At 37.2% G+C, this 21,683-nt stretch overlaps 1 protein-coding gene across 1 annotated transcript in view; it reads left to right on the top strand.

Moving 5' to 3' along the window:
* Nucleotides 1-21,683, top strand: part of Malrd1 (MAM and LDL receptor class A domain containing 1) — a 745,053-nt gene that overhangs the window by 721,841 nt on the left and 1,529 nt on the right. The window contains exon 38 of the mRNA XM_021156265.2: nt 19,480-19,555. Coding sequence (XP_021011924.1) covers nt 19,480-19,555 — 76 coding nt within the window. The remainder of the gene's footprint in view (nt 1-19,479; nt 19,556-21,683) is intronic.

The raw sequence follows: 21,683 nt of genomic DNA, 5'->3' as shown, positions 1-21,683 counted from the left end.
AAATGGTCTCCACCAAGTGTGGAACTTGAAGATGTCAAAGGAGAAGGGTGGGAGGAGTGTTTCCAGAGCAGGCAGCAGGAAAACCTGACTGAATGAAGAGTCATGTCACCCATGGCAACCACCGCTTACTAACAGTTGATAAAATATGCTGTAAAACAGAGCAGCTACTCAAACTGTGTGTGCAAAGGGAGTAGCTAGGGTTTTGCTTTAATTTCTAAACTACCATGGGTTAATGCCAACATAAGACAAATGACCAACAGAAAAATAAAACTGAAAACAAACTGTCAGTGAAACTGATGTGAAATGAATGAGAATATTTCTTCTTTCATCTAATAGGTTTTTTATTTTTAATTATATTTGTTCTTTGTTCTTGTGAATTTTATGAGGTATGTTGATTCATGATAATATCCAACTCCAATTTCCCCCTCTCCAACTCTTCCATTTCCCATCATTTCCTCCAGCATGTCCCCCTCTCAACTTCATGACCCTTAAAAACCCCAATATGTCTAAGTACTCTTTGCCATGTGTACATAGGTGGGAGGATCATCAATGGTGCATAGAAAACCTACCAAGAGCCAGGCCCTAAAAAAATGAGGTTCTCTCCTTTGGCAGGAATCAACTGCCAATAATAGCTCAGAAAATATTAGACCTGAAGTTTTGATTGACTTGGGTTTTTTTTTTTTTAAGGTGTTCTACAGGTAACCCCAGGCACTGTATGATGCAATAGCCATGTTGTGTCAAGAAGACAGCATTTCATTACACTCTTCCTCATTCTGATTCTTACATTGTTTCTGCTTCCTCCTTTGTGATGTTACCTGAGGGAGCAAATGTTTGACAAAAATGTCCCATTTAGGCCTGTGCACTCAATATGACTTTCTTGGGACTTTGTCTAATTATGTTTTTTTCTGCATTGGTTGCTGCCAACTAAAATAAATAAGCTATCTGCCCATTGTTGAAAGCAGTCCAAATATGTATGTGTCTGATATATATATATATATATATATATATATATATATATATATATACAATTTGACAATGACCCTTGAGCAAATTAATGAAAGTGAGATCTATTGCAGAATCTATAACTTCTCCCACTATGTGGGGATGTATATATTTTCATTGTTGTGAAGAGACACCATGACCAAGACAGCCCTTATAAAGGACAACATTTCATTGAGACTAGCTTACACGTTCTGAACTTCACTACATTATCATCATGGCAGGAAGTACTGCAGTGTCCATAGGCATAATGTGGGAGGAGCTGAGAGTTCAACATCTTGTTCTGAAAGCATCCAGAAAACTGTTTCCAGGCAACTAGAAGGAGGGTTTCTAAGCCCAAACCAAGAGAGACACACTTTCTCTAACAAGGCCACACCTACTCCAACAAGGCCACACATCCTGATATTGCCACTCCCTGGCCCAAGCACATTTAAACCACCACCAGGGGTTTTGTTGGTTTTGGAGTATTGGTTTTAACCAGTTTTACAATACCAGGAATTAAATTTCCTGCTATAAGGCAGGGCTCAAATTCATTCAGTAAGTATTTAGTTGGCTTAGAACATTTATGCCACAACAGTACCAGTAGACACACCTTATATACAAAATTCTTAATATAGCACGCAGGATCTAATGTTGTGGAACCACCAGTGTTTGTTCTCTTCTAGCATCCTGCATAGCACCACCTAGCAGCATGGATGCTATGTACCAGAAAGTTTCCCCTTTTATCTGAGATTGATTTTTGTATGTCCTGCCTGCAGTGTGTATGCTGTCTCCGCAATAGGCTCGTACAACATAGTTATGGTGGATAAGCAAGACCCTGGAATATTGTAGAGAGTTCTGAGGTCTCCCTGACTACTGGGAAGAAATCCAGTGACTTGCTATGCAATGTTTACCTAGTAACACTTGTCTTCTAGGAGCACCATTATCCATTTATGTAGATAATTCTATTCAAACTCCTTCTTTAATGTTATTTTTTAATTAGTTTACTAACTAGTGGGCTTTCTTACACTTTTAAATGATATTTATAAACACACTCATTCTCAGCCTCTCTCTTTCCTCTCTTTCCTTTCTCTCTCTCTCTCTCTCTCTCTCTCTCTCTCTCTCTCTCTCTCTCTCTCTCTCTCTCTCTCTCTCTCTCTCTCTCTCTCTCTCCTGTATGTGTGTTACATGTGATGGCCATAACTTTACCACTAAGCCATGTTTAACAGCTCTAAATATTGACTGTTGTTTTTCATATCATCTCCGCATGAAACAAAGATTAATGAAACAGAAGCTTCGTGTAAACAGTTCCCTGAGTTAAAGCAGACAGTTGGTTAATGTATTGTTTTCTAAATAAACTGAAAAGTCTATGAGCTCTGCTCCATGGGAAGTTAATCTTGAAGTTGCTTAGACATGAATATAAGTAAACAAATGCCAAATGTTCAATTTTTCTGTAACCATTCTTATGTAAACTGTTATTTTTTTCATTGCATAAACAAAGAAACACTATTTAATAAATAACTAATACAAACAAAGCAACATTTCAACCAAAGAGACTGAGTATCCACAAAAATTAGATAAGACAATGAAGGTGAATTTTCATGCATAGCAATACAGCTGGAAAACAATGTTATGCTATCAGAGACATTACTTTAAGTCCCAATAATGGAGTAAACAATGAATATAAAATAAAGTACAAAGAAGTGGCCTGTCAGACTGAATTTCACAATGTTTCTGGCTAATGAAGAGGGCACAGAAAACAAACTGGGGAGTCTAGTATTCCTCACATATTTATAAATCAAACAGTGCAGCACAGTTAGCAGATAGCTTGAGAAGAAATGATAACATGTTTGTCATGAGGATGGGTTAGAAGGACTTAAGTCAATCAGAAACAGAGATACATTATCTGCTGTTTGAATGCTTATAAGGACCTGGGGAACTTCAGTGCTCATACACAGGACACACTGTAGGATTCTTTCTGAATTCTACAGCCATCACCCAACTCATAGATACTAGTTTACAACTACCCTGGGAATCATACTTAGGAACCTAAACCAAAGGTAAGAGAGAATTTTAAATTATATTAATCTTGCCATTATTATATTAATATCAGGATGTGCCTCCTATACTTTACACAAACCTGTCAATTGAAAATAATAGTAGGTATATATGAACTCTTTCTTTTTTCCTAATTTGTCCATTCTTAATATTTTTAAGATAGATTTTTAACACTTTCAAATATTATTGAGGACATGCAAGAGACAGCAGAAATTGATATACTTATATACTAATTGATATAAATATATACTAATAAATATTTGTGATTAAATTTTATTTATTTTAATAATGTCTTATATACCAAAATTAGTATTTAATATATACATATAATATATATCATATAAGCATAATTTAGGAGGAACTGAATTTTAAACATTCTGTAGCTTTAAATTATCACATTTATTGAATGAAATGATGAGAAAATTATACTCAGAAGATGTAGCTAAGCAAAACTCTACTTAAAAGCTTGGCTCACAGTTATAACTTCTGCACTGCAGAGGCTGAGAAGGGAAAGTACTCATAAGTTTGAGTGCAGCCTGGGTTACATGAAAAACTCTTGCCAGCCAGGCTACAGGGTTAGATCCCGTCTCAAATTTCCATTAGGAAAACATTGTCATGAAAGTCTTTTTTAATGAAATGATTATACAAAGAAAAACTATATATGTATATATAAAGTTTGAAAGGCAATTTTAATAACTTCATAATTATGGGCAATTTTATACTACCCTGAAACTTGATACTGTAATAGTTTAAGCTGTAATACCTGAAATAATATCAATAAAAAAGGTTTATGCTGGTATATTAGTTAGAAATTCCCTTTCTGCAACAAACCATGGTGGCCAAGAGCAAGTTGGGGTAGCAAGGAGTTACTCAGCTTTTACTTCCACAGCACTGTTCATATTGAAGGAAGCCAGGACAGGAACTCAGTGCAGGATTCTGAAAGTAGGAGCTGATGCAGAGGCCGTGAAGGAGTGTAGTTACTTGCGTGCTCCCATGCTTGCTCAGTCTCTTTTCTTAGAGAACTCAGGACCACCAGCCCAGGAATGGCACTATTCTTCATTGACTGGCCCTCCTCAACAAGCTCTAATTAAGAAAATGCCGTATAGCTGGATCTAATGGGGATATTTTTCTCAATTGAAGTCCCCTCCCTTCAAAGAACTCTAGCTTGTATCAAATTGACAGAAGACTAGCCAGCACCACTGTCACGTTACAAATTCACTGATCTACCTTGCACTTGGGAAATGCCATTAATCCATATGTGATTTTGATGCAGTTTCAAAGTATTAGCACAGAGAATGGGCAATAAAATAAATTCTCTCTCCAGTGAACTCTTCCAAGTATCCAGAATCTGTTGTCTTTTGGGAATAAAACAAGTTCTGTAAAATTTCTAATCTTTCTGACTATTTCAACACTCTCTTCATTAATAGAGGTTATTGTATGTTTGATTTGATGTAGAGCCTTGCTTCATCTATATTTTTTATGAAAGTGACTGCTAGATGCCTTGGTTTGAATAATCATATTTTTATCACTCTTTTTTTCAAAAGAAGCTTTGTTCTATGAAAGATTTAGTTTAGCGTGTACTCAATCTCACGTCTTCCCAAATGGTAACACATACTTCTATTCTGAACTTAACTATTTCCCTTCCATTTTTAACAACAACATAACAAGTTATGTACTTAAAAGTTGAGATGTAATATGATTAATAATGGCTACTGCTTCATCAAGATCAAAATGACTTAAAACTCTCATGCTTGTGGTGAGACAGAAACAATGTATATTTTCTTTTTTTTTAATTTTTAATAATTTTATTACATATTTTCCTCAGTTACATTTCCAATGCTATCCCAAAAGTCCCCCATAGCGCCCCCCACTTCCCTACCCACCCATTCCCATTCTTTTGGCCCTGGCATTCTCCTATATTGGGGCATATAAAGTTTGCAAGTCCAATGGGCCTCTCTTTCCAGTGATGGCCGACTAGGCCATCTTTCGATACATATGCAGCTAGAGACAAGAGCTCCGGGGTTCTGGTTAGTACATCATGTTGTTCCAACAATAAGGTTGCAGATCCCTTTAGCTCCTTGGGTACTTTCTCTAGCTTCTCCATTGGGAGCCCTGTGATACATCCAATAGCGGACTGTGAACATCCACTCCTGTGTTTGCTAGGCCCCGGCATCGTCTCACAAGAGACAGCTATATTTGGGTCCTTTCAGCAAAATCTTGCTAGTGTATGCAATGGTGTCAGCGTTTAGAAGCTGATTATGGGATGGATCCCTGGATACGGCAGTCTCTAAATGGTCCATCCTTTCATCACAGCTACGAACTTTGTCTCTGTAACTCCTTCCCTGGGTGTTTTGTTCCCAATTCCAAGAAGGGGCACAGTGTCCACACTTTGGTCTTCATTCTTCTTGAGTTTCATGCGTTTAGCAAATTGTATCTTATATCTTGGGTATCCTAAGTTTTGGGCTAATATCCACTTATCAGTGAATATATATTGTGTGAGTTCTTTTGTGATTGTGTTACTTCACTCAAGATGATACCCTCCAGGTCCATCCATTTGGCTAGGAATTTCATAAATTCATTCTTTTTAATAGCTGAGTAGTACTCCATTGTGTAAATGTACCATAATTTCTGTATCCATTCCTCTGTTGAGGGACATCTGGGTTCTTTCCAGCTTCTGGCTATTATAAATAGGGCTGCTATGAACATAGTGGAGCATGTGTCCTTTTTACCGGTTGGGACATCTTCAGGATATATGCCCGGGAGAGGTATTGCTGGATCCTCCAGTAGTACTATGTCCAATTTTCTGAGGAACCGCCAGACTGATTTCCAGAGTGGTTGTACAAGCTTGCAATCCCACCAACAATGGAGGAGTGTTCCTCTTTCTCCACATCCTCGCCAGCATCTGCTGTCACCTGAATTCTTGATCTTAGCCATTCTGACTGGTGTGAGGTGGAATCTCAGGGTTGTTTTGATTTGCATTTCCCTGATGATTAAGGATGTTGAACATTTTTTCAGGTGCTTCTCTGCCATTCGGTATTCCTCAGGTGAGAATTCTTTGTTCAGTTCTGAGCCCCATTTTTAATGGGGTTATTTGACTTTCTGGAGTCCACCTTCTTGAGTTCTTTATATATATTGGATATTAGTCCCTTATCTGATTTAGGATAGGTGAAGATTCTTTCCCAATCTGTTGGTGGTTTTTTTGTCTTATTGATGGTGTCTTTAGCCTTGCAGAAGCTTTGCAGTTTCATGAGGTCCCACTTGTCAATTCTCGATCTTAGAGCACAAGCCATTACTGTTCTATTCAAGAATTTTTCCCCTGTGCCCATATCTTCAAGGCTTTTCCCCACTTTCTCCTTTATAAGTTTCAGTGTCTCTGGTTTTATGTGAAGTTCCTTGATCCACTTAGACTTGACCTTAGTACAAGGAGATAGGAATGGATCGATTCGCATTCTTCTATATGTTAACAACCAGTTGTGCCAGCACGATTTGTTGAAAATGCTGTCTTTCTTCCACTGGATGTTTTTAGCTCCCTTGTCGAAGATCAAGTGACCGTAGCTGTGTGGGTTCATTTCTGGGTCTTCAATTCTATTCCATTGGTCTATTTGTCTGTCACTATACCAGTACCATGCAGTTTTTATCACAATTGCTCTGTAGTAAAGCTTTAGGTCCAGCGTGGTGATTCCACCAGAGGTTCTTTTATCCTTGAGAAGAGTTTTTGCTATCCTAGGTTTTTTGTTATTCCAGATGAATTTGCAGATTGCACTTTCTAATTCGTTGAAGAATTGATTTGGAATTTTGATGGGGATTGCATTGAATCTGTAGATTGCTTTTGGCAAGATAGCCATTTTTACAATGTTGATCCTGCCAATCCATGAGCATGGGAGATCTTTCCATCTTCTGAGATCTTCTATAATTTTTTTCTTCAGAGACTTGAAGTTTTTATTATACAGATCTTTCACTTCCTTAGTTAGAGTCATGCCAAGATATTTTATATTATTTGTGACTATTGAGAAGGGTGTTGTTTCCCTAATTTCTTTCTCAGCCTGTTTATTCTTTGTGTAGAGAAAGGCCATTGATTTGTTTGAGTTAATTTTATATCCAGCTAATTCACAGAAGCTGTTTATCAGGCTTAGGAGTTCTCTGGTGGAATTTTTAGGGTCACTTATATATACTATCATATCATCTGCAAAGAGTGATATTTTGACTTCATCTTTTCCAATTTGTATCCCTTTGATCTCCTTTTGTTGTCGAATTGCTCTGGCTAGGACTTCAAGTACCATGTTGAATAGGTATGGAGAAAGTGGACAGCCTTGTCTGGTCCCTGATTTTAGAGGGATTGCTTCAAGCTTCTCACCATTTACTTTGATGTTGGCTACTGGTTTGCTGTAGATTGCTTTTATCATGTTTAAGTATGGGCCTTGAATTCCTGATCTTTCCAAGACTTTTATCATGAATGGGTGTTGGATCTTGTCAAATGCTTTTTCCGCATCTAACGAGATGACCATATGGTTTTTGTCTTTGAGTTTGTTTATATACTGGATTACGTTGATGGATTTCCGTATATTGAACCATCCCTTCATCACTGGGATGAAACCTACTTGGTCAGGATGGATGATTGTTTTGATGTGTTCTTGGATTTGGTTAGCAAGAACTTTATTGAGGATTTTTGCATCAATATTCATAAGGGATATTGGTCTGAAGTTTTCTATCTTTGTTGGGTCTTTTTGTGGTTTAGGTATCAGAGTAATTGTGGCTTCATAGAATGAGTTGGGTAGAGTACCTTCTGTTTCTATTTTGTGGAATAGTTTGTGAAGAACTGGGATTAGATCTTCTTTGAAGGTCTGATAGAACTCTGAACTAAACCCATCTGGTCCTGGGCTTTTTTTAGTTGGGAGACTATTAATGACTTCTTCTATTTCTTTGGGGGATATAGGGCTGTTTAGATCATTAACCTGATCTTGATTCAACTTTGGTACCTGGTATCTGTCTAGGAACTTCTCCATTTCATCCAGGTTCTCCAGTTTTGTTGAGTATAGCCTTTGGTAGAAGGATCTGATGGTGTTTTGGATGTCTTCAGGATCTGTTGTTATGTCTCCTTTTTCATTTCTGATTTTGTTAATTAGGATGCTTTCCCTGTGCCCTCTAGTGAGTCTGGCTAAGGGTTTATCTATCTTGTTGATTTTCTCAAAGAACCAGCTCCTTGATTGGTTGATTCTTTGAATAGTTCTTTCGTTTCCACTTGGTTGATTTCGCCCCTGAGTTTGATTATTTCCTGCCGTCTACTCCTCTTGGGTGAATTTGCTTCCTTTTGTTCTAGTGCTTTTAGGTATTTAGTCAAGCTGCTAATGTGTGCTCTCTCTAGTTTCCTTTTGGAGGCACTCAGAGCTATGAGTTTTCCTCTTAGAAATGCTTTCATTGTGTCCCATAAGTTTGGGTATGTTGTGGCTTCATTTTCATTGAACTCTAAAAAGTCCTTAATTTCTTTCTTTATTCCTTCCTTGACCAAGGTATCATTGAGAAGAGTGTTGTTCAGTTTCCACGTGAAGGTTGGCTTTCTATTATTTATTTTGTTATTGAAGATCAGCCTTAGTCCATGGTGATCTGATAGAATGCATGGGACAATTTCAATATTTTTGTATCTGTTGAGGTCTGTTTTGTGACCAATTATGTAGTCAATTTTGGAGAAGGTACCATGAGGTGCTGAGAAGAAGGTATATCCTTTTGTTTTAGGATAGAATGTTCTGTAGATATCTGCCAGATCCATTTGATTCATAATTTCTCTTAGTTTCACTGTGTCCCTGTTTAGTTTCTGTTTCCATGATCTGTCCATTGGTGAAAGTGGTGTGTTGAAGTCTCCCACTATTATTGTATGAGGTGCAATTTGTGCTTTGAGATTTACTAAAGTTTCTTTAATGAATGTGGCTGCCTTTGTATTTGGAGCATAGATATTCAGGATTGATAGTTCCTCTTGGAGAATTTTACCTTTGATGAGTATGAAGTGTCCCTCCCTGTCCTTTTTAATGACTTTGGGTTGGAAGTCAATCTTATCAGATATTAGAATGGCTACTCCAGCTTGTTTCTTCATACCATTTGCTTGGAAAATTGTTTTCCAGCCTTTCATTCTGAGGTAGTGTCTATCTTTTTCTCTGAGATGAGTTTCCTGTAAGCAGCAAAATGTTGGGTCTTGTTTGTGTAGCCAGTTTGTTAGTCTATGTCTTTTTATCGGGGAGTTGAGTCCATTGATATTAAGAGATATTAAGTAAAAGTAATTGTTTCCTGTTATTTTTGTTGTTAAATTTGGCATTCTGTTCTTGTGGCTGTTTTCTTTTAGGTTTGTTGAGGGATTACCTTCTTGTTGTTTCTAGGGCATGGTTCCTGTCCTTGTATTTGTTTTTTTCTGTTATTATCCTTTGAAGGGCTGGATTCGTGGAGAGATAATGTGTGAATTTGGTTTTGTTGTGGAATACTTTGGTTTCTCCATCTATGTTAATTGAGAGTTTGGCTGGGTATAGTAGCCTGGGCTGGAGTTTGTGTTCTTTTAGTGTCTGTATAACATCCGTCCAGGATCTTCTGGCTTTCATAGTCTCTGGTGAGAAATCTGGTGTAATTCTGATAGGCTTGCCTTCATATGTTACTTGGCCTTTTTCTCTTACTGCTTTTAGTATTCTATCTTTATTTAGAGCATTTGTTGTTCTGATTATTATGTGTCGGGAGGTATTTCTTTTCTGGTCCAGTCTATTTGGAGTTCTGTAGGCTTCTTGTATGTTCATGGGCATCTCTTTCTTTAGATTTGGGAAGTTTTCTTCTATAATTTTGTTGAAGATGTTTGCTGGTCCTTTGAGTTGAAAATCTTCATTCTCATCCACTCCTATTATCCGTAGGTTTGGTCTTCTCATTGTGTCCTGTATTTCTTGGATGTTTTGAGTTAGGATCTTTTTGCATTTTACATTTTCCTTGATTGTTGTGCCGATGTACTCTATGGAATCTTCTGCACCTGAGATTCTCTCTTCCATCTCTTGTATTCTGTTGCTGATGCTCGTATCTATGGTTCCAGATTTCTTTCCTAGGGTTTCTATCTCCAGTGTTGCCTCATTTTGGGTTTTCTTTATTGTGTCTACTTCCCTTTTTAGGTCTAGTATGGTTTTGTTCATTTCCATCATCTGTTTGGATGTGTTTTCCTGTTTTTCTTTAAGGACTTCTACCTGTTTGATTATGTTATCCTGTTTTTCTTTAAGGATTTGTAACTCTTTAGCAGTGTTCTCCTGCAATTCTTTAAGGGATTTTTGTGATTCCTCTTTACTGTCTTCTACCTGTTTTCCAGTGTTCCTTTGTATTTCTTTAAGTGTGTTATTAAATTCCTTCTTGAAGTCCTCTACCATCATCATGAGATATGCTTTTAGATCCGTGTCTAGCTTTTCCGGTGTGTTGGGGTGCCCTGGATTGGGCGAAGTGGGAGTGCTGGGTTCTGATGATGGTGAGTGGTCTTGGTTTCTGTTAGTAAGATTATTACGTTTACTTTTCGCCATCTGGTAATCTCTGGGGTTAGTTGTTGTCGTTGTCACTGTTTAAAGATTGGAGCAGAAGCTGTGTTCCACTCACCAGCAGTCTCAAAATCCTGTGGCTGGGGTCCTGGGTAGCTGTCGGGTGTCAGCCGACCCTGAGCTCTAGCTACCCCGGTGATGGTCTGGCTGGAAGAGGCCTGTGGCCCTACTCAGGCCGGTTTTCTGCTTCCCTAACTAATGCAGTCTCAGGTCCTGCGCGCAATTGGATTGGAGAAGAAGCTGTGTTCCACTCACCAGAAGTCTTAAGATCCTGTGGCGGGTGTTGTGGGTAGCTGGCGAGTGTCAGCCGACCCTGCGCCCTAGCTACCCCGGTGCTTTTCTCCAATGTATATTTTCATACTATGCCCTTGAGTTGTGCTTGGCAATCATCATCTTACCTCTCTATTACATTCACATATCAGTGAAAATAGAAATGATAAAATACCTGTATTATGTCATTACCGTGGAAAGGATTTTGAATTAACATATCTATGAGTCTTTAGACATAGTGGTTCATAGACCATACTTCAGAAATATTGCTACACACATCTAAATATTTTTTTAAATGTTGATGACAGGGCTATACAATGGTATCATCATTTAATAGTGCTTGGATTATTGCATGTGGGGTTGCAGCTAATGTTTTTGATAGCTTTGAAGACATCTTTTAATCATCATCCTCTTTAATTATCATCTAAATATTGTTCTCTGGTAATTTTTACCAGGTCAGGAAATACTTCTACAATGTGCTTTCAAATCCTTGTGCATAAGAACTATCCTACCCTCCATCTGGTTTAAGTTATGTTCCTGTGAATTTGCTGACACTGCACTCATGAAGTGGAATAATGAGTCAGCTCTCACTGGCAGCCCCTTTGACTCAAGGTTGGGTTACAGAAACCAGGGTCAGCTTCATAGCTATAACTGCAACTATATTCTTGGGCATGGTCCTATGAAAGGGCTCCATTGTGGCAGGGTTCCTTTTAAACAGTCACAGGGTTTGTAATCAACATATTTATTTCCTGCATGAAAATAGTGAGAGAGAAATATGGCAGCTGCTATCTCATTTGAGTGAGTTCAGCATAATTTGGTTTCCCAATGTTTCTGGTTCCATGACCCTACATGATAAAGCCTTTTCTTTATTTTGGAGGCTTTTCTAGTTGTGTTTGCAAATCTAATTTGCTCTGAGAATTTTCTTCCAAATATTTTGTCCTTAAGGACTTGAAAATGAAAATTTCTAGCTCATGGTATTTCCCTCTATTTATCTTTGTCCTTCCAAACTGGCCTTCTTCCTTTCCTTCTGTAATTTTGCTTGATTTCACCCCAGCCCTGCTTCCTCCTTCCCCTTCTCTCTCTTCTTTCATGTTCTTCTCCTTCTAATCCTTTTTTTCCCTTTTCTTTGTCAGATCTCCATGCCTTGAGCTTATGTAGATCAGGTAGAAAAGTTAACTCTCCCAATTCTTCTTTTAATACCTTAGGCCACCATGAAATTTTATTCTACCTTAGCCTGTAGTTTACACTTTCTAACTTATTTGAGGCAGGGTCTCATGTTGTTCCCCACTGCTTATACCAGCCTCTTGGTATTCTATCTCTTCCTCCTTCTCACAGTGGGAATGCTAGGGTTACAGTGAAGTATATAGTTTTACATGCATTCTGGGCATTTGAACTCAGGTCCTCATACTTTGTGGTGAGCACAAGCATTGAGAAATTGCCTCAGGCTGGTGACTTTTAAAAAACTGGTACACATGAAAATGTCTCCAAAATTAACATTTCTCTCTCCCTGCCAAGCTTCTAGAGAACCTCTTCTCATTTATTGTCAGTGCTTCCTTATGCATAACATTTTACTAAACAGGCCTTGGCATGGCCTCAGCATTGTATTCTGAGAGGCATTAAAGCACTGTGTGAAATCTCCTGCTGCCTTCTTAAAATAATGTTCTGAACTTGTTACTTATTTTCCTGCTGGATGACAGTAGCAGCCTGCACATAATAAATGTCACTTGTGCTTCTGAATGCCTGCTTTGGTTCCCTTTGAAAGCGTTGCCTGTGTAATTGACTGTCCTGCTTGCATTTGACTTCCAGCACCTCAATGTCATGTGTCTATCATACACTGAATAAATACATGATATCGTCTCCACATGCTAGGTCATTACTTCCAGATCATTCCACGTTTTCCTACTGTCTTCTTATTTATTCTTTGTTCTTTCACTGCACATTTTTTGCACTCTGCCTTAAGTATGTCATACAAAAATGATCAAATATTGTTCCAAGGTTTACAGAAAAAGATGATGGCCCAGACATATTATTTGACACTGAATTGGTCATGGGAAACAAGGGCAACAGTTTCTTACTAGAAAATAAACAAAAAGCCAAGATAAAACAATGCCCCCCCCCAACCTCCCTAGGTTGGAAAACTGGGTGAAGAAAACTGTCTCTTCATAGTTTTTTAGAATGATATAGGATGGGGAAAATTAGTGATAGGATCCTGGTTGAAAAGTATTCTGAAAGACTATGTCCTGGGCAGAGAGGATATAATCAATGAACATTAAAAATACATATAAAGAGCTAGGGCACATAGCTCAGTGCATAAAGTGCTTGCCATGTAAGCTTGGGAGCCTGTATTCATACCCTCAGCACCTTTATTCATAGAGCCAAACCCTTGTATGTGCTCGGGAAATACTCTACCACTGAGCTGCTTCCCCAGCCTTCTTGAAGTGCCATTGAGTGTAGGAAAAAAAGGAACAGTACAGATAGTACTAATAGACATGATCTTTAACCACAAAGGGGCTTAAAACAAAGGATAGTCTCTTATAAAAGAGAGGGAAACTGGACATGCACACACACATATGAAGAGAAATGCAACAGAGTGAGCTTTTTATTTATTTGCCTTTTATCATCAGATTCCTGATAAGATTAGACAATTTCTAAAGGACAGTCCTGCAGCTAGAGAGATGGGTGGCTCAGTAATTAGCAGTGTTTACTGATTTTACAAATCTGAGTTTAGTTCCATCTGGGAGCTCATAATTGCCTGAAACTCCAGTCCATAAGATCCAGCAGCACACTCTTTTGTCTTCCAATGTGCACCTGAACACACAAGCACATGCACACACTGATACACACAAACAAACATACACATATACTCACACATAAAAAGGAAATGATTTTCTATATGTCACTAGTAGTTAGTCCTACCACAAACTCTTACTATTTCTATTCCTTCAAAGCTCTGGATGCAAAAGAGAAGGAAATTTGAAAGAAATGTGACAGAAGAAGAAAAGAATGAGGACAGTAATCAACCATTGTCAAGTATCAATTTGTAGTCTGCACTGGTAACAATTGTATCTACCAGAGTCTCGCATCTTTACAAAAAGACATTCCTCTAAAAAGAAACTAGACAGGGATGGATCATGCACTGATGAACTATTTAGAGTCAGAATCTGGTAGAGAAGGTCACACATGCTGTATGAATGTATTACAAGGATTAGATGCATTTAAGTAGGTGAAAGGGAATGGTGGAAAATGGCTGAGTGTGACCATAGTGCACTGCCTTCATCTGGGAACTAATGGCATTCATGTCTGGGAACTTGAAATATTGGCTGGCTTCTCAGAAACAAAAAAGAGAAGTTAGCATCTACCACCCAATGCACACAGGCAATAACTTTTTATAGAAAAATCACTTTGGTAATTGTTTCAAATCATCTTCATGTCACTGTATGTATATCCTGAAATTATGGTTATTCTATTCACTGATGGCAAAAATATAAACTTGTTCACTAGCTTTGTAATCAGCATGGAGATTCTCCAGAAAACTGAACAGAGAACTTTCTTATGATGCAAGTATATATGTCTTGGTTATTTGTTGAATATCTGTAAGTCACCATCACACGGAAACACTGTTCGTCTAAGTTTAGAGCTAAACTGATAATCTAACCAGGAAACACAGCCAGCCTAGATGCCCCTCAATAAATGAGTGGCTAATTAATGAGGTTCACATATACAATGGAATTTTATGCATCTATAAAGAAAAATGAAATCATGACATTTACAGGAAAGTAGATGAAACTAATGATCATTATGTCAGACCAATGTTTTCTATATTGACTTAGAAATGTGTCCATGCATATTTATGCATATTGTCTGTCTGTGTGGTGTTTGTATATGTGCTTTTATGTCACAAAATGACAAAGTGGATCATAAGAGGGGAGAAAGATATCTTAGTGGAAATGGAAACAGGAGAGGGCAATAGAGCACATGTAATAACAAATGGTGAGAAGTAACCAGCTCAGTAAGGAAAGAGATTATAGGGAGGAGATGGGAAAGGAAAACTGAGATAAGCATATAATATCATATTTATACAAAGATATCAAGATGAAACCCATTACTTTAAACATTAATCTAATAATTAATTATAAGTTGAAGTGAATAAAAAATATGGTTCTGCATGCTTTGAGTTAGGCAGGGAAGGTCAAATAATATGATATACTTGGAGATTAGCAGGAAATATCATTCATGTTCTCTGACATGCTGTTCCACTAAATTTTCTACTTTGTGTTTAATTTTTGAGCTAGGTTTTCCCTAGTACACTACTACATATATCTGTGTGCATGAATATGTGTGGACGTGCCTATGTCTGTGTGTCCATGTCAGTACATTCATGCTTGGGAATGAAGGCCAAAGAAACCATAAGCCCTTCTCACATACATCTGAGAACTTAACTCAGATCCTCATGCTTGTGTGATAAGGTTTTTCACAATTAATCTGTCTTCCTAGGTCCCCAGCATATTTTAAATATAAATATATTATGACAGCTTTGCTCAAATAAAAAGTAGTGGGGTGGGGCTAGGTGATCAATGGGGTGACTCAGCTCCAGGCCATTCTCTCTGGCATAAAATGACAAACAAATGGAAAGGGGAAAGCCAAGACTATCAAAAGTGTTAAAGGACACCTGGTGACAATGGCAAGCAATTATGTAAACAAATAACAGCAGATGCTCTTGCTAATTATAAAACTAATTAAACAAATTATGAAATTACAGCAATGTATAAATATTAACTGGTAAACTCACAGTGTATGCATGCAGCGGTTAAATTTGGTCACCCCTGGACAGTCACCTTAGAATATTAAATATTGAATATTTAATTAGAATATTCGATAGAAATATTGAAATTAGAGAGCTAATTCTCAATATTTAAAGTGATAGTTGTATTCATTGTTGCCTTGGTTCGTTTCAGCCTAGACAGGCTTTTATTTATTTGATACTATAATACTTTGTAATAACAAAATAATAACTGCAAAATAATAGCAGTTAGTTTTCTATTTGAATTTATAATCAAGTTTCAACTTGAAGTGATGGAAACATTTTGGAAGTAGGCAATGCTGACAGTTACATGGCATTGTGAATAATTGATAACAATCACTTGTACAATTCAAATTCATTACATTGACAAATTTATGTTAGATATATTTATTATAATCTTATATTACTAACTAAAATTTAGTAAAGTTAATATGATCATAAACATTGAATCATATACAATGATGGTATGAATTTGGGACTAGAAAAGCAGCTCAATGTGTGAAATGCTTAGTGATCAAGTGTCAAAATACATGTTCAGATCCCCAGAATCCATGTAGTATCAGATGTACATAGTAACCCGTGTCTATAGTTCATTACTCATACAGTGAGATTGCAGGTGGGCACAGAAGAATCCCTAAATTTGCAAGCTAGCCCAGTGTACACAGCAGTGAATCACAAAGAGGATTTCTCTTAGACAAGGTGGAAGGTGAAGGTTGATACCTAGCCTAGACTTTCCATTCACCTCCATACATGTGCACCTACACTTACAAAAATAAGCATGCACATGTATCACACACATATTCATACAAACACACAAACGCACAGACATTAAGAGTTTTAAATATGTGAATTATATGGCATATGAATTATCTCCTAATTGTGCTGTTAAAAACAGTATAAATGTCCTCTGCAAAGTCTTTTTTATTGGCTATAATATACCTGGCTTTTGGTTTTATTCTTTTTCATTTTCTTCATTGCCCTTTTACAATATTTGTAGGCTAATATTATCATCCTTCTAGGTAATCACCAAACCCTGAAACCCAGACCCTTTCACACATTTGTCTTCAGCAGGAAATATAAAATCTTAAATTATTTAAGACTTAAGAATCTTTTTTAGAAAAAAATTGCTTTCTTACAAGTATTTAGATGATTGGGGACTTTAACAGTTTATCTGACATCAGCCTGCCAATCTTTGAGTTGTCTTGGCTTCCCTCAGTCCAAAGCCAAAAGCTGTCAACTTATATCAGTATCCCAATGCCTGGTCACCGGCACAGTCAGTTCCTGGACTCTGCCATGCCTAAAAGTAGAGTAAGGCTTCTTCCTCCTTTTATATTCCATTAGCAATTTGATGTCGCTTGGATTTACATTTTCGTTTTTTACTGCCCATGGCTATCTCACATTTCCTAGTTCCCAGCTTTACCTTGTTTTGATACTTTCTAAGTCATGCTCAGTTTGGCCTGGCCCAGCTCTGGCTTTGGCATTTTGACACATTTCAAAAACACCCTTATACTCTTGCCAGTTATCAGTTGGACTGTGTCCCCTGTTTAGGTACAATGTAATATGGACCAGTTTGGGAAGAAACAAACACAAAGATTCCAAATGAATATATCTAGTTTAATTTGAGAAATTCATAAGTATCTCATTATTGGACCAATGAATGAACAGATAAATAGGATAGATCTATCACTGCCTTTTCAAATTATGACCCATAAAAAGCTATATCAGATGCATTTATCAGTTATCAAAATGTAGCCTAAATTACAGTGAAATATTTTATCAGTGGCATATTTAATCCAGTGGTTTAAAAAGTCTTAACAATAGCATGCTTAGAAGATATTGAAGCCACAAGGAAAATATGTTTCCAGCCAAACCTGATCACCCAGAATAGGCTCTGTAAGGTTATGTGATTTTAGATGGCTGGTAATAGGAGGCCTAGCCTCTGGAAAATTTAAACAGAAGGTTAGTAAGAGCATTCTCTTAACTTTTATTATTTAAGGTATATACAATACTGAAAATCTTGCTTATTGACACTGTACCCTGATTATGCAAAAAATATTAAAGCATATGCATTTTCTTCTTCGTTGCTGTTAAGACAATAGTGATCATCCCAGAACTGGCCTTCCATCTCTCTCTCTCTCTCTCTCTCTCTCTCTCTCTCTCTCTCTCTCTCTCTCTCTCTCTCTCTCTCCCTCTCCCTCTCTCCCTCTCTCCCCCTCCCCCTCCCCCTCCCTCTTCCCCTCCCTCCTTCCTTCTGTCTGTCCCCTCATCCTCTCTCTCTGTGATGTACCTCTGTGTGTGTGTGTGTGTGTGTGCGCATGTGTGCATTTGGCCCTCCCCCAACCATATGCATGTACCCATGACTGTGTATGTGCTTGTGCACATGTCTTAGGAATTTTCACTCTATTTATAACTGAGCAGCTATTGGTTGTATTATTTTATTATGTATATGTTGTATTATTTTATTATGTATATGTATGTTGTATTATTTATTTATGTATTTCAATAGTGGGTATTATTTTTTGTTGCCTGTTCTGGAGTTCCTTGTCTTCTAACAAGAATAGAAACCATAAAAAGGCAGCAATGAGCTCAATTATGCTGAATCAGACAGATCTAGTCCATAACATGAAAAGAATACTCACATGAAAAACTCTTCAAGAGGCTCAGCAGATGGCTCAGTGGGTAAAACTTGCATGCAAACATGAGGACTAGAGTTCAGATTCCTAAAATCCACGAAAATGCTGAGTGAGCAGGACAGCCATCTTGCAATTCCAGTCAGGAAAGTAGGGAAGACAAGGAATCACAGGAACAAGCTGCTTAGTTAAACTAGACATAATGATGAGCCCTGGGGTCAAGAGACGGGCTTTTGATCAATGAAGAAAGTAGAGAGTCACTAAAAAAGAGACTTTATATCAACTTTAGGTTTCCATACAACCTTCAAACAAGTGCATGGGTCTCTGTCTATCTCTCTGTCTCTCTCTCTCACACACACACACATACACAAACACCAGATGCATACAAAAATGAAGCAAAACTTTCAAAACACCCAAATATATGATTGTTGGCTAAAGTAATGATATTATGATTCATGGGTTACAGATTTCTACAAGAGACCCTGTCATAATACTGAGTCTCAGAATGTGGTTTGGCACTTCTAGCCTAAGAAAGGATAGGGCAGCCTTTCCAGATTATAGTGTCATATTACATTGTTCTTTCTAATGTTGCATTGTTACAATAACTAGAGCAATATTTAAGAAATCAACATTGAAACCAACTTATACGCCTTTTATTTGCCAGTGTTTATTTGGATCTAAATACTCAAGAATTCAAATTATATTTGTTTTCGAGATTGTGTCATGTGGAGTGAAATTATATATGGTAAAACATTGATGAAAATAAGTGTTCTGGCAAGACACTCTGTCTCTCAAAATTTTTCTACCAAACAATAACCTGAACACTTGCCATGAATCCATGAAGCACTTAGTAATTATATATTTTCAGAAAAGGTGATACAGATTATATATCTATATCTATATCTATATCTATATCTATATCTATATCTATATCTATATCTATATCTATATCTATATCTATATCTGCATGCCTATACATGTATGTATACCTAAGTTGATACATGCCTATAGTTCCTTCATCTAAAGATCAAAGAAAAAGGAAGGAGAATTTGAGGTCAGACTGGGCTACACAGGAAGACTCTCTAAAAAATGAATAAGAACATAAAGTAATTAGTACTGGTTCATTAACATTTGGGTATTGGTAACCATGTTCTCTTTGTTTACTTGTTTGTTTTTTGTTTTGTTTGGTTTTGTTTTAAAGGAAATCTGAGGGGGGTGGCAACCATTCCTTTATCAATCCAGTTTATAGGAACTGCATCAACCAAGAGAAAACTGAGGTAAGTGGGAAGGTTAATTACATTGATTCAAAAGCAAACATACACACAAGTACATGTACACAGACATGCACACACAAATACATACCCATAAAGACACAAAGACATATACTTACATCCAGTGCAAACATATGCACCAACAGGCACAAGCCAACTCACACACATATACACACATAAATCACACATGCACACGTGTGCGCACACACACACAGAAACACACACACACACACACACACAGAGCTCTACCCACAACCAATTAGTTGTGTTTGGAATCATTTCTTTATCATAGCTAAGCAAAATATTCAAGTGGATTTATTTCAATTAGGAGCCAAGGGGCATTTCAGGCTCTAAAAACAAGGGAGGTTTTCCATTTAGAACACTTTGATTCTGCTTATAAAATAAGTTCACTGCTAAATGGCTTTGTGGACACTGTTCATCCTCCAAGAGAGCTGGTAAATCTGGAAAATATCAATTTAACCCATAGAGTATTAGTCATCTTTTCCCCATAACTACGCATTGGGTGTTTTATTGACTTATTTATAGAAAGCTTGGGTTTTTTTCCTCATTACTTTTTAAAAGATTTATTTATGTGGGTTATAAGACTGAATATGGGGGGGGGCAGGGCGGGGAGTGCATTCATTCACTCAAATGCAGGAGTGGCAGGAGGAAGCATGCCTTGGGCTGTGCTACATGAGGGTCAGACATGATGCTGAAACCAAACTCAGGGCCTCTCTGAGAGCAGTAAGTGCTATGAACTCCTGAGACATCTCTCTTAGTCTCCCTTCTTATTTTTATTCAATAATCTGTCAACAGTTCCTTATCTTTAAGTCTTGACATTGAAAATGAGCACCAATGTGTCAGGTCAGGCAGATTCCAACATTTCAAAGCCTTGTATCACATACTTGAAGACTAACAAAAGGCTTTTTAAATTTCCATGTTTTCTTCAACAACTATGTCATGTACACTCTTAGTTTTGTTTAGGTGGAAATGGGAGGAAGGAAGGACCATGAAGGGTGTAATATGGATAATTCAGTGAACAAATCAAACAAATCCCTGCTCAGTTGTTAATAACTACCTCCAGAGATACAATATTTGATCCAATATTTAATCAATTAATTGAAAGGCATACCATTTCTTTCTTTCTTTTATTTATTTATTTTTTTTTAGATCTAGGCAAGATTTATTGTTGTTGTATTGTTTGGTTTAAGTAAAACAAAAATCATACAGAAAGATTTTAATGCAAAACTGAGCCAATCTTGTAATTTTAAGCGGATTTACAACTTTTGACTGAACACCAGAGTGTGTGTTTCTTTTTTTAATTCATTTATTTTTATCCATATTTTTCCCAAAACAATTTTTTATTAGATATTTTCTTCATTTATATTTCAAATGCTATCCTGAAAGTCCTCTATACACAATGGAGTACTACTCAGCTATTAAAAACAATGAATTTATAAAATTCTTAGGCAAATGGATGGATCTGGAGGATACCATCCTGCGTGGGATAACCCAATCACAAAAGAACTCACATGATATGCACACACTAATAACTGGATATTAACCCAGAAAATTAGAATATCCAAGATACAATTTGCAAAACACATGAAATTCAAGAAGAAGGAAGACCAAAGTGTTGATACTTTGTTCCTCCTTAGAATGGGGAACAAAATACCCATTGAAGGAGTTATAGATATAGTTTGGAGCTGAGACGGAAGGAAGGACCATTGAGATAATGCTCCACCTGGAGATTCATCCCATAAACAGCCACTAAACCCAGACACTATTGCATATGCCAGCAAGATTTTGCTGACAGGACCCTGATATAGCTGTCTCTTGGGAGGCTATACCAGTGCCTGGCAAATACAGAAGTGGATGCTCACAGTTATCAATTAGATACAATACAGGGCCCCCATTTCTATTTTTAAAGAAGATAAGAAAATTGATCTCTTTACCCCCAACTTAGATAAGTTTGGTGTCTGATAAATGCTAATTCTAGAAAAAAATTAAAGTGACAAGCTTTAGATGTGAAAAATCTGTATCTTAGTTATCTCAACAAATGGACACTTAGTAAATAGTGGCTAAGAAGATGTCCTATATTCCTTACTTTTCCCTGAGAAATCATCTTTTCTAG

The sequence above is a fragment of the Mus caroli genome, unplaced genomic scaffold (assembly GCF_978045245.1).
Source record: "Mus caroli unplaced genomic scaffold, Mus_caroli_1 scaffold_2, whole genome shotgun sequence".
Taxonomy (NCBI): Eukaryota; Metazoa; Chordata; class Mammalia; order Rodentia; family Muridae; genus Mus; species Mus caroli.
The sequence above is the reverse complement of the archived record's forward strand: the minus strand, read 5'-3'. Positions and strand labels throughout refer to the sequence as shown.